General features: G+C 38.0%; 2 protein-coding genes across 3 annotated transcripts in view; both read left to right on the plus strand.

Moving 5' to 3' along the window:
• The first annotated feature begins 163 nt into the window (after positions 1–163).
• LOC147339049 (uncharacterized) lies at positions 164–2765 on the plus strand. Its single transcript, XM_086298919.1, has 3 exons — positions 164–313; positions 511–603; positions 1548–2765. Exons 1-3 carry the CDS (start codon positions 242–244, stop codon positions 1860–1862), a joined length of 480 nt encoding a protein of 159 aa, XP_086155045.1. The 5' UTR covers positions 164–241; the 3' UTR covers positions 1863–2765.
• A 3795-nt stretch (positions 2766–6560) lies between these two features.
• The window catches only part of pde3b (phosphodiesterase 3B), a 47805-nt gene continuing 40097 nt past the window's right edge, over positions 6561–14268 (plus strand). The window contains exon 1 of one of the 2 annotated variants that reach the window (XM_086288081.1): positions 6561–7614. In XM_086288081.1, the coding sequence (XP_086144207.1) occupies positions 6727–7614 (888 nt within the window). In that variant the 5' untranslated portion in view covers positions 6561–6726. The remainder of the gene's footprint in view (positions 7615–14268) is intronic. The other variant, XM_086288072.1, reaches the window with a different exon arrangement.

A 14268-nucleotide genomic window follows, 5' to 3' on the forward strand; every position in this document is an offset into this window, starting at 1 on the left:
ATTTCAAATTCAGGATCTGACACAGACTGATTCATGTTCTACACAGACAGCACTGATGTCCGCATGGTCTTCTAAAAGCAGCTTTAGTCAGCTTAGATGTGAAGTGAGTGAAATATACAGTTGAGTTTTTAATCAATGTATTTGTTCTCTATTGCAGATTGACAAGGAGTTTCTGCGAATCACCACAAAGCCTCTGCTATCTACTTTCTTTGCCGAGCTTGACCAATACGCGCCACGCTTAATGGAAATCTTTCTGACCAAAGGAGGGACACGTGGAAAGAAAATAAGAGGTCTCATGCTTGCCATCTCCAAGGTTTGTATTAGGATTGAGTAGACTTTGTCATAGGCAGCAAAAATAACTTTTATTTGGAGATGAAGTTGTCAATTTTGTTTCGGCTTAACAACATGCCAGGTTCTAACCTAAAGAATAATTATGCAAGTTAACTGATTACCCTAGCTTTAAGAAAAACAGACTGGTTTTGGCTCATATTATCTCCTCCTCCTCTCCAGCATGACAACATGCATACCAGACGAGCATGCATCTTGAAGTCTTTGTGCATCCACCTAAACGAAGACTATGAGAAGTTAATAAAGGAGTACTTGGTGAGCCATTGTGACAGCATGTTGTCTGTAACATTCTCATACAAATTGTGACGTTGCCTCAAATGCAAATCATTAAAATTAAAATTTTGAGATTAGCAACAAGACACCTGGTATTGGGGAAAGGATGTCTTGAATACCAAACAGTATTAAGCGTTGCAATAAAGAATTTCTGGAATTTGGTATTGGAAGGAAAGAAATTTATGCCTACTTAAACTTGATACACAAACATACAATGCATTTAACATGCATCAAGACAATATTGCTTTTGAATCTGTACTTGGATTAAAACAAGTCCTGTTGTTTTTTCATTGCTATGGTCATCAGTATTTGTAAATAGAAATGTCTATGAACTTTGAGCTGTTTAGTACTAACACTTCTATACCTGTTTTATTTTAGCAGCTGAGTTAGCCTTTTCTCGAGTCCTGTCCCCCTAAGTTACTCTTGCTACGTCCGACAAACAAATGGTTTCCTCTGCGCACCAATGGGTACCCAAATGTGCAAGCAGACATGCTTCATATTCATATCGGTACATTTACCTGGGAGTGGGGCCATACACACTGTTTAATCCATTCATGTTGTTTTTGACTTTGTGAATGGAAAGAACACAACTCCTCCAGACACAATCTCTCGGCGTATCGGTGGGCACACTGCTTCACCATCTTGCTTGAGGTTAATGTTTGTCAGACACAGTAACGGTTGCTATAATGTGTAATTGGACAATGGCCCTTTCGGGGGAGGGGCCGGTGAGAGGTCAATTATGCCACCTCTTTTGACATGAGAGGTGTATTTTATAATTTATGTATTGGAGTAATTACTAACAACTACTTTAGTGGTGTAATTTTCTGTTTATTACTTTGACTACTTGGATTTTATGAACAGCATAGAAACAGTTGTTTAAACAATCTCTTAAATTTTACTTTGTTGTCTTATACTTTTTCATGTAGGATACGGACAGCGAGGGAAAAAGCTGCATGGAGCAAACTGTGATGGGGGTGTACGTCATCCAGAAGGAGGGTGCTGAACCTGAAGATGACCCAGAGGACGTTGGTGTCCTGATTGAGGGTGTGGAGGCTAACACTGATTTGGGTAACATTGCACAAGCATGTGCTCTGTTGTTTGGACTCATATACTGTTTGAACCTGAGCTACCCACCAGAACTTAAATGCACCTTTGAAGTCCTCCAGAAGATACTTTTAAATCTTGATGGACAAAAGCTGTCTTCAAAGGTACAGTTTCTGAAAAACAAGCTTATGGGGTGAGAGCACTTGAAAATGACTGATAGGTCTTGAATGGTTCATTGGTGCAATGGTGATTTCCAATATATAATGTTAATATTTGAGTTGTTTATATTTTTTTCTTTCATTTAAATTTTTTTTTAAGTTTTTGGATTCTCTCTGTTGGGCAATTCACCTTTTATACAGCACTGCAGATGATTTTTGTTTGTCCTTATATACAGTAGATGGCTCAAAATGGATCAGAAGTACTGACAGAAGTACTATGTTGTGTTTATGTATCAAGGGCCTGTAAAGTTTAAGACCTCTGCCACCTGTTAAGTTTACTGTATTATTGTGTCCATTTTGCTTGCTAGCATGTTTTAAAACACAGCAAAACTATATTGCTAGCTGTGGAGGACTGCAACCAAAATTTTAAAAAAATAAATACAGAAATATAAAAATTGGTCAAACTAATAATTATTTCAATGAGATACACCAAACAAATATAGATTTTCATCACCTATGGAATTTTTTGTTGTTGTTGTATTGCCCCCAAATTATTTCTAATTATTTTATTTTATTTTTCCAAATTCACACATTTCTATTTTGTCACATGTTTTAACTTGCCAAGTGGGAGATGTATTTTTATCTTTTAGTTTAATTTTTTAAAATGCAGTCGATATATTGAGCAAATTTTGCATCTGTTTTTAGTTGTGGAAGCTTTGGTTCCAACATATTACCTATGTAAATAAGTATTCTAACGTTTTACCTTTTGAAGTGGCATAATGCTTGCAGGTGTACAAAAATGGTAAGCTTTTATATTGTCCACTAAATCCAGTTAATAAAGATAATGTTATCATAATCTGATTGTGACTTTTTTTGTAAAGTAGTGGGTTTCTAAATGTGTAACAAATGTAAACAAATCTAATTGAAATAATTTGGTTGAAATGAGTGAAATCATTGCCTTGATTAACAAAGTAGTTGTTGAAACAACAATTTAATTCTGTTTTCCTAAACTTTTTAAATTGTGTAGAATGAATTAAAACAAATTTCACTCTACATACTTAAATAAATCACTTCAAATCAATGTAAGTATAGTATGTTGATCCAACGTAATCTGATTACATTAAACCACCAAATGCTAAATGTGTTGGTTTGACATGATCGAAAAGGGTTTATTGTACTTGGTTAAATTGTGTGCAAAAAGGGTGCCATGATTAAATTGTGTTCATCCAACAACAGATTTTTTTGAGTGTACACACTACACCTACAAGAGCTGCTCAGGCATAGATAATGCGTGTATGGATGGACCCCGAATTAAAACACGAGTACCTTAACAATAACAGTATGCAGCACCCTCCAGTGGAAGGTTTTAGTGTTTACTTTAGTAACACATTGGATGGGCAGAGACTTGAGTGAATCATATGAGTGCCTCAGAATCTTCCATCCACCCATTATTATCACTTTTCAGTCATGCATCAATCAATGGCCAACAGCACCAAAGCAAAGAGACTATTAGGATATATTTTTAAAAATCTGAATACTTAATTATTTAATTATTAATAATTTCCATGACTGAAAGTGATTTTATACGCACAGATGGTGAATAGACAAGTCCCATTAAAAGTCTGTTAAACAGCAGTTATTTGGTCAGTAGGTTTATGGCAGAATAACGCCCAGTAAAAGAATAATGCTCCCATGTACAGTAATGTGGCACTGTTATTGTTACTTTTTGAGGTGTCAGGTTCTATGTGTTTATACACCACTTATTATTTATCTCTGGCTCTCTTCCACAGCATGTCTTTATGCTGTCTTCCTCCCCTCACCCCCAACCAGTATGGCAGATGGCTGCCTATCCATCAGCCTGGTTCTGCTGGAGGTTTCTTTCATTTAAAAGGGAGTTTTTCCTTCCCACTGTTGCCAAAGCACTTGCTCATAGGCGGTCATCTGATTGTTGGAGTTTTCTCTGTTTCCTCTGTATTCTCTAAGCCCTTTACCTTACATTATAAAATGCCTTGAGACAACTATTGTTGTGATTTAGCACTATATGAATATAATTGAATTGAATTAAATTGTCATATCAGGCTTTCACAACGCTGTTTTGCAAACTATCTGTTGTAGACGCCACAGTAGGCAAAATTGATCCCAACACTGATTAATTCCCACTTCCACAGACCCGTTTATTGCGCTAATTCAAACTGAAGCTGATAAAGAAGATTTATGGCTCAAGTTAAGAGCAAAGTACACTTATCACAAAGAGCCCTGCCAGCCAGGGAACAAAATACATGTTTGCTTCATACAGATGGATGATGAGCCTTTTGGAAATGATAAGTAATCATAGGATTGGCATTTAACACATATCCTGTTCAACGGGCATGCTTACTTTTGGGGCAGTAACGTCATATTGTGCCAGACCATTCAGATTAGCTTAAGAAGGAATATAAAAGGTCATTGTTACTTATATTTCACATAATCGTAGTTGCCAGTATAAGCGCTGACTTTCATTCATTTTGCTTGTGTGTATTTTCATGCAAAGCACAGTTTATTAAATTAAACAAACTCTGTCTGCACCTTGCCCTTCCACTGAGCTCCGCTGCAGAGACAAAGATGTAACCAATCAGGGCTACATTACAAATGCCTTCATTTTAAGGGGAAACACTTTAAGGGCTCTGTGACTGACTAAAGGAAACTGCAGTCATTATTAATATTATTAATGAAATGTGATTTTCTACTGTGTCGGTGGAAAAATGACAGAAATAGCAGCTCTAAGAATAGTCTGTTATGGCGTCAACATACTTTCTTCTGCATGATTAAGGTAACCTGAGACTGTCAGTTTAATTCATGGGACTTCAGCAATGCTTAGCAGTGGAAAGGAGTTTTTTAAAGGCCAATTTCTTGGTTTCTGCCATTCTTTGCACATTTGGCATATTAATGAAAATGGGGAAATGCCTTCTGTGCAGTTCAGTGCAGGTGATCTCTACACAGTAATAGTAATTTAACCACAGCTCGCTCGAACCAGGAAGTCATTTTATTTTTAACTCAAAGAGATGTCTAAGCCTATCATCAGCTAAAAAGAAACAACAAAGCTCACAAGCTGGCTACAAAAAACAACCATCAGTATGGTTTTGTAACAAATGCTAAAACAGTTGAATTAAAACGTGAAAGGTTTTTAAGACCTAATCTTTTATAAATACCAGCAATCCTTGTCCCTAGTGAGACTTACAATTGTAATAACATAAAAAATAACATTAAAATAACATTTTTAAAAAACTACATTCAGCAGATTTTTGTAATTTTTAAGAATCTATATATGAATATAGATCTGTTTTCATCACTTGTAGTTTAAATCAGACATTATTTAAAATATATACAGTGAAATAAAGTACACTTGTATAAGCTGCACTTTGGAATTTGCAGTTAGGATTTTAACCTGTTTTGACTTTATTCACCATGCAGTAAAGGAGAAATTTACTGTGCAAAATTATGGTGAAAAATTATTTGCCCTTGTTCTGATATCAGTCTGGAACACTGACTAATGTCAAAGAACCCAGAACAACATCTAAAGAACTGCAGGCCTCGCTTGCCTCAGTTAAGGTCAGAGTAAGAAAGTAAGAAAGAGGCTGTGCAAAAATGGCATCTGTGGGAGAGCTCCAAGGGGAAAACCACTGTTGAGCAAAAAGAACACAAAGGCTTGTCTCACACTTCCCAAAAAACATTTCGATGATCCCCAGCACTTTGGGGATTTTTTTTTTCTTTAGGAGTGACTAGGTCAAAGTCTAGACTCCAATCTAATCAGGATGCTTTGGCATGACCTTAAACAGACCATTCATACTTGAAAACCCTCCAGTGTGGCTGAATTATAACAATCCTACAAATAAAAGTGAGCCAAAATTCCTCCACAGCAAACGCTTGATTGAGAGTGGATGTATCCACAGCTAAATAAATAAATAAATAAATAATTAAGGGAGTACTTAAATCACACATAAATCATAATGATTTAAATGTTCAAGATCAAAAAAAATGTTTTAACAAACGCTGTGTAATTTGTAAAAAATAAAATAAATAAATACATAATAAATGTTAAAAATGGTCCGAGTGCCCCTTAAATGTTTTAGCGGCATAATTTTGTATACGTCTACATTACGTCCGTGGATAATGGGTGATATTCACTGTTGTTTGGTTTAGCCTGATCAGATCGATAAAATCGAGAATCGATTGAGCTAAAGACAGGCAAACCAAACGATCACAGTGCAAGTCGATGGATCCAACGACTGCGAAAAGCAGCGATGACATTTTAACCAGAAGACCAAAACAATTTCGGCGTCGTGCAGTATCATTTTATTTAAATTAAATTACATTTATTTGTATCTAATAATAAGCGAGAGAGGAGAAAGAGTCAACACTACAAGAAACTCTGCGTTAGTGGGTTTATTTATGAAGCGAAGACTTCCATGAAGCCTTTGCCACACATATAAGATGAATAGTGAACTAACAAAGACTTCCCGTGCACACAAGGGATGCAGACAAAACAAGTAAACTGCATTGTGGGACATCCTGCGATGGAAATTTAACAGTTTTCCTCGCTATATTATATTCTAATGAGCTTCTTCTGTCTAATCGTACACTGCTGCTAATATTGGGTTATAAAGTCTCAGGATTGGTTCGGTCTGTGGGCTCAGCGCTCCACATCGCAAAAATAAGCCATGCAGTGTGAGTTGTGGCCTATAGCCGGCGACAGAGAGCCCCATTTCTGTAAAAACAACATCTCACCTTCTTTCTTTAGTCCAAGTGCTGGAGCACGTTTGAGTGACCATGGAGTGCGTTTGCTGTCATGTAGTTGAGCGTTAATACGGCGTGAATAGCAGGAGAGGGGGACTTTCGCGTGGATACGAGGAGCCACAGTCGAGCCATGGCTGCACGGGAGGAAGGAGAGGTTTTGCACAGTAAAACAAGGCACCACGACGGAGCTGGAAGTGTAAACAGCTCAGAAGGCTTCAGGAACGGCTATGTGAAGAGCTGCGTCACCCCCCTGAAACAGGACCATCAGAGGGGATTTTTGTTTAGCGTGTGCAGGTTTTGCAACGAAGACATTCTCAGCTCCAAACTGTTAAAGGTCTCTGCCCTGTACGTGGGCGCTTTTGTGATTTTCGCGGTCTCCTTTCTAATTTCCAGGAGCTTGCAAAGTGACTCGCTTTGGGATTTGCGGACTTTTTTGTCGGGCTTCTCCCAGTCCATCAGTCCTTTATTCAGCATAGGATGTGCTTTCTTCTTCCTGACACTTTACCTGAGGAGGAAAAAGAAGGAGAGCACCAAATGCTGGCTGGTGTCACTGCCAGCATCGTGTTACCTCGGGGATTTTTTGGTCTTGCGGTTTTTACAATGGGGAGAGGACCAGCACCAGATGCAAATGGTGGGCAGGTTGTTATTCGTGTTGGGATGTGTGGGTCTGCTCACGCTGATCCCAACGCTAAAACTCAAACACAGTGTTCTCATACTGGTTTTTGCCAGCGTTGTGTGGCTTGTTTCTTTCACAAGTTTGAGCGGTCTGCCCGCACTGCTCAGACCGCTCTTTGCCTGCTTTGCGGGGGTTTCTGGCTCCCTGTTGGGGCTCTGCTTTGACCGCTACTACCCGTCGAGGGAAGCACCGAGTGGGATTTCCAGCGCGGAGGAAAAGGTCCCTGTGATCAGACCTAGGAGAAGGTCCAGTTGCGTGTCGCTGGGGGAGACGTCGACCAGCTATTATGGCAGTTGTAAAATGCCTCGCAGACCTTCGTTGCCCTGTATATCCAGAGAGCAGGTAGGTCTCCCCCCTGCAGGACCACGTCTGTTGCTGCTGTTGTTGTTGTTGTTGTTGCAAAAGTAGGCCCACTGTTCATCCACAGCTACTCTGAGTGCACATGTGCACAAGTTGAAAGCACAATACTGTATCACTAAAGCCCACACAGAGCATTTACAAAAGTCACTTTGGTAGAATTTGTTTTCCAAATTCAATATGGTTGCTGCAGGTTGCTTCTAACACGTATATAATATTCTTATATTAATGCTAATAATCTGTGATCGATAATGTCAAGCAAATGGCCAAAACCCCGATTTTAACCCTGAAACACAATGCTACCATTGGTTTGAAGTGCACTCGGATACAAAACTTAGGCAGTGCTGTCTCTCCACATTTTCGTGGGAATGTCCTCACCGAAGAGCTCGTGTGGCACACAAGCCATAAAATGCAAGTGCACGTCAACATCCTCCTGGCAGCATAACAGCACAGCCAGCAACAAAGCAAGTGATGTGGGCTCAGTCCCACATGACAAACAGTCAACAACACAAAATGATGGCGAGCGCGCACTGGCATCTTTCAGTGTCCACAATCCCACAGCAGAGCCTGCGGTGCTCCTTTCCACTTTGCAGCACTTCTGAAAACTGATACACCCACATGGAGTGATATGCGTACAAAATGAAGACTATCAGGTTGCATGCAATATGTTGGGAGCAAACAGCTTACGCCGCCCGTCGCCTTAATTTAAGTGTAGGCAGTGTAGACAAATGCCAGCATTATTGTTGCCAGTGCTATTCTTTAGTGGATGCCAAGCCATCAGTTCACACACATTGTTTTGTGTCCTTCGAGGTTTGTTAGAAATGATAAGAGAACTAAAAATATATGTCCAGTTTGTCTCAGTTGTGCTATTTCCAGTAGTTGTTTTTAACCTCATTGTGTTGTGTGCCGTTAGAAGCCTGATAGTCACATTGCACTAGGCCTCAAACAGAGCACCGAAAAGTTGAATGCACCTTGTGTGTTGCTGAAAATGATGGAGAAGTGAATAGTTACATGGTAGGTTGTAATATCTGTGAATTAGGCTTTGGGATTAAGGCCTCAGCTCCAGCATTTGTCAGCTTCTCATTATTATTATTTATAAGAACTGACCTTAAATATTTTTGGGAAAAATATTTGAATAGAAGTGGAAATTTGCAAAGTCAACCCAACAAAAGCAAAGAACTGTTGCCTCGCTGTGTGCCTGCAGTTAGTTTTTAGGCTTTTTGCTGATAGGAATTTAATTTAAAATTACTGGGCAATACTGCTTTCAGCTAAAAAGTAAAAACGGGACACTGATTGCAAATTAACAAATTAATAATAAACTTTAGTTCCCACATGTTATCATCACAGTATCCTGGCCTCTCTTCCAGTGAACACTAAAGCAAAGAGTTTTTCTTTGTGACTAGAAGAGACAAACAGCTTAAGTGCTCTCCATCTGCTGCGTGGACACATGCCAGTCAGGTGAATTAAAGCCTGGATTGCCCGTTAGTTGTCAATGTGTGAGTGAGTGTGTAGTGAAGAGCTATCAGGGATGTTTGTGTCTGTTTTATATTGCACATAAGTAATAATTAATGATTTAAAGACCTGACCGTTTCTGTGTCAGATGCAGATTAAAAAAAAATAAAATACAGAGACAGATAAAAACACTCAGGGTTCATTGGTAATGTCAAACACGTTATTTATTTTCACATAACAGTTCAGTTCATAACAGTTCTGCATTTCTGACTAGGGTACTGGTTTCTGTCTTTCAGTTGCAAAGACAGGAGGTTGTTTTTCTGTTTGCAGCAACATGTGGTTTTCAATATAAAATGTCTATCGCCTTGGGAAAACCGATTTAAAGTTCAACCCCAATGCAGACACAAGTCAAGATGCTCTGGATCAGAACTACAGACATGAGTGTGCGACTAGAGTCAGACTAAAGATATTCAAATTGTGCTTTCAAATCTCAAAACAGAACATTAGAATCATTGTCAGATCACAGTTGCATGCTATCATGCTCCCTCATCGCACGCAAAACTGCATGTTGATTTGAACTATTATGTACTTTATTAGCGCTAACTTCAGCATCAGTGCTTTTTGCACCATCATGTATAACAGTTCCATTAATGAAATGGGGCTCGTCAGGGCTTAAACCCACGGCCAACAACCTTTAACAAAACAGATAATGATGTAAACACAGCTTCCCTTTTTTAAATCTCTGATAAAAGACCGTTTTATAACTGTGGCAGTGCAGAAAATAATGGAGCAGATAGAGGACATTCCAGTTGATGCGTCACATTTCTCCGTATGTTTTTTTTATTTGTATTTTTACATTATGATACTCCTTGTGTAAAAAAAAGAAAGAAAAGGATGTAGCGCACAACAGTGGCTGTTTTTTGTCATCAAGTGGAATTTTGCAAAGTTGAGACTCATCTATATCCTGTGTTTGGTGACTTTAGCGGGTTCTGTCAGAAAAATCAAAAACAGCCTTTAGTCTTTCTACAATACATCTATTCACAATAGTAGGAAGCTTTTTTTAAAGTCATGATTGAACTAGCAGATATGCTCTCAATAACGCGCCATTGTTATTAGTCTTGTTCCATCATGAATACCCTTAAAAAAGGCAGCTTCAGACAGTGCAACTCCTAAGAGACACCACAGTCAGATATATATTTATACCTTTTTAGGCGCATGTTTCTAACAACAATAAGTAGCAGATAATGAATAATGTTTAATTGGTGCTTACAATAAGTGTAAGTAAATCAAGGACATTTTCCATGTTTCTTTTCCACTGAGCTAATGTCACTGATGACAGACTTCCTAATTTGAAATGTGAATCTATTGAAACAAGATCCCAGCCGCTGTGGCATTATATTGCAATAGTAATGAGACAAGATTATATCCAGTGACGAAACATAGAATTAGAAGAATTTTCCCTGGAAATTTGAATTAAATGCATAAAATAACAACTTTAGTGCTTTTAAGTTAACAATAATTAAAATAACTTAACATTGTAACTTGTAGGAAGTCTGCACGATAATGTCACATAATACCACTGAAAAATGTATATCACTATGTAACCATATTAGTTATTTCCATCCACTCTTGGCTCTTCCTGTCACATGGAGCGCCACTAGCGAGTGCTCCGGCAGCGCTCGATGGGGTAATTTGTTTACATATTTCAGTTGCACGTCACCAGCGGATAGTATCTGCCTCTTCAAAGCCTGTTTGTAGTCAACGGTGTGGTTTTTCCTCAAGTGGGGGAAAAAGTGTGTCTTCACCCAGCAAAATTCCCGTGCTTTGTTAAAGTAGCTCCCTTTTTTGGTCCTAAATCATCATCGGAAGCTGACTCACAGCTCTTACGCTCAGATGTGCCTGGGCCTAAAAAGATAAAATATTAAAAAACAATTTGTGCAGTTTCCCTTTTCACCTTCTCCTTTTTGAGGAGTGCTGGATCTCCTCTAGTATGTAAAAAAAGCCAACCTTTAACTTGATTTTCATGGTATTGAGGTTCACAGAGAAGTGAATCTGGCAACTATGGCAACACGTCTGTTGATGCGGCCAAAAATCATACTTTAGTCAGCACCGTGTGTTTCCCTTTGCTTGAGATCGTTACTGCTGGATGTTCTGTCTTAGACACGTGAGGACCTCACAGTAGAAGGTATATGATTATAATCTGCCTCTGGGAGACAAATTCATGTACTACCTGATGAATGTTGAAAACAAAATGCTACACAGCACATGCTTGTGGCTACACGCCAGGTCCAGTGTGTTCCTTTTATCATTTGACTAGATATCCAGCTCTTATCACCAGATGTCGGGCGTGTTTATATAAAATTTCTTTCTTTGCTGTGTGTCCTTTCCAAGAGGTCCATGATGAGGTTGCAGAGTGCACAATGAAATAGAGTGTAATTGGACTTCCAGGAAGCAATAAAAAAAAAGCAAACGTTTCTAAAGTGAGAGATGTACGACGAGATGGTGTTGACATGGATCATTGGTCATATTAGAGTTATGTATGGTTTTTGACTTTTATGGGCTCGTTCCCAAAACTTTTTGATCACGCCTCATGAGAGGAGAGACATAATTTTGTGCTAAATCATTTTTTAAGTGTCTTTCTAGAACGTCTCTGATTTTGTTAAAGTTACACCACAACATATTTTCGTCAGACAGTAATAACTTCTTAACTTCTTTCAAATCACTGTTTATGAGCGAGAAAAATCATTTTTCTTTATGTTAGGGCATTTTTTACTGCCTTCTTTGCCTGTCTTCTCTTTCTTTAAGTTTTATTTTCAATTGCAAAGTAGTCAAATTACAAAAGTCTGTTTTTAAAAGTACCCTACTATTTAATCATTGATCTTTCTTTTTGGTATTTTTGGTATCACTAAGATAGAACTATAATGATGGTTTACAGGTGCCACAGATATATACTTCTATATCCATTTGGTTCATTATGCAAAGCCTTATTTTAATTTTACACCTCAAATGTATGTACATAACAAGTACTGTCTGTAATATGCACATTCTAGCAGATTTTCCTTAAATTGTGTAAAACAGTGTACATAGTTTTTTGGTGTGCAGATATTGTTTATGTAGCTGGCTCCCAAAATTTTATTTGTCTTGCTTTGCATTGTGTTTCCACCGTGGGCCTTACACTGGTGGAGGTGGAACAGTATGAGTAAAAACATGGTAATAAAAGCAGTTTTAACCTAGTTTTTCCCCCCCTAAAATCTCGTTTACAAATCACTTCTGTGAGTTAAATGTGAGGATACATTTATGAACATACTGTTTTAACCTTAAAGCTTTAAGATGTTTTTCTTTTAAAGTGTTATGTCAGCCACCAAGTATTGCTCACAAAGTCCCCAGTCACTTGAAGGTATTATTCCAATTTCTGGTACATTACAGTACCAGAAATTGGTTAACAATTGTGTAGAACTAGTATTTCTTTGATGTTTAGACAAAAGCCATCACCGTTGTTTCTTAAAGGTAAAGTTAGGAATTTTGGACTCCAGAGTTGCTGTAGAATAACTTGAATTGAACTTAGGGTATGCACTGCTATTACACTCCGTTGCAGTCCTGACAGAACCAAAGGCCGAGGAGTTATTCCTGTTCCTGTTATAGTTTTTTGAAGTCCGGTGCCTGGGGCGCATGCTTAATTGGTCCATTGCAATGTAAATTCTCTAGGAAAAGCCCCTAAAAAACCAGCAGGCATATCTGAAAGGAGTTTTGCCCTCACTGTCTGATGACAGAATCTATGTCGCTCTGACCGAAGCGGACCCTAGTGGACTGGGAGACATGGGTTTATTAGATAGCAAAAATCAGGATTTACAATTGTGTTCCCAATTAAATTTGGAATTAAAAATTCAATCATTCAGTCCCTAATTTCAGTTACCAAAAGTTGGCATTTGAAAATTAATGAAAAGGTTTGTAGTCATAAAAAATATTTGATGGAATACAATACAACAGCAAGTCAAGTATCATGACTGGCTAAAAAAGGAGCATCCTGGTTCGACAAATTGTTTAAGAATTGAAAAATCATGTTTGTGAATGGAAAATTGAATGTCCAGTCAAATATTATTACCTTTTAGAAAATCCGATCACCTGATGTCTGAATGTGTAATCTGAATCAGTTTATACATTTCAATACTGCATCTAAAATGCAAAGTAAAGCTTTCTAAATAAAATCAGGAAAAGCTGAAGCCTTCTCTGACTCGGTGTCCATTTATGTGGAGTGGCAAAGTGTCCTGTACGACGGAGTTATACAAAGAAAATGAAGGAAGCATTTTGTTTTAGTAAACTACTGATTTGTAATTACTGGTTCATTGCCATAAGTGACAGGCTTTGGAAGAGCTTTATTTTGAAAAGACTGAACCTCCAAACAGGTGTAATATGTTAGCTACGTAACACCTCCGACTCTGAAGACATTTAAGCACATTCACGGTTCCACTCGTGTCCACTCAAATCATGAACTTTTTATTTTAACTGTATACTGTTTACTACCTTTGTAAATTTTATCTGTCATTTTTTAAATACTCTCAGGTAGTGGGCAAGCATAAAAATGAAATAGACTTTGCCGTTACAGCCTTACTTAATCTTTTGTCAACCGCAACTCTACAATTTAAATAGAATTGTACCAACTGCACTAGTGTCAGCGCTTCTTTGGGCAAGAAGCAAATGCAAAAATGAGAGGACATCATCAGGATTTCACCTTGAGTCAAAAAACTACTTTACTATTCTTGAAAGCCAATTTCTCAGCTCTCGCTGCTTGTGACTGTATGGGAACAGTTTCTGTTGTTAGTTGAGAACACGATTTTTTGTAATGTGTGATCCTTGAATGTGTCAGATTGACAAGATAGGAAAACCCTTTGTGGTTGCTGTCACCTTAAATTCAGGCTATGAATTTTAGACTTAGTTTTAGTTTCAGTTAATGTTAACTTGTGCTCTCAGTTTTACGTTTTGTCACTCAAAATCTGCACAGCCAAAGCATTGTGGGTTAACTGCAATCGCAGAATCTTTGATTTACTATGTTAACTGTGTGTGTTAAATTCTTATTTAATAGATATTTTAAACAGATCAATGATTTCAATCTGACTTAGTAAAAACTATATTTCGCTAATTTCATTGTGGGATCAGTCTTGCACTTTGAGACTGTCTAATAGTCATAAG

This window comes from Aulonocara sp. 'chitande type north' Nkhata Bay, linkage group LG1, assembly GCF_057382095.1.
Source record: "Aulonocara sp. 'chitande type north' Nkhata Bay isolate Kocher_YH1m ecotype deep benthic linkage group LG1, A_spYH_male_GT1.1, whole genome shotgun sequence".
NCBI classification, from domain to species: domain Eukaryota; kingdom Metazoa; phylum Chordata; class Actinopteri; order Cichliformes; family Cichlidae; genus Aulonocara; species Aulonocara sp. 'chitande type north' Nkhata Bay.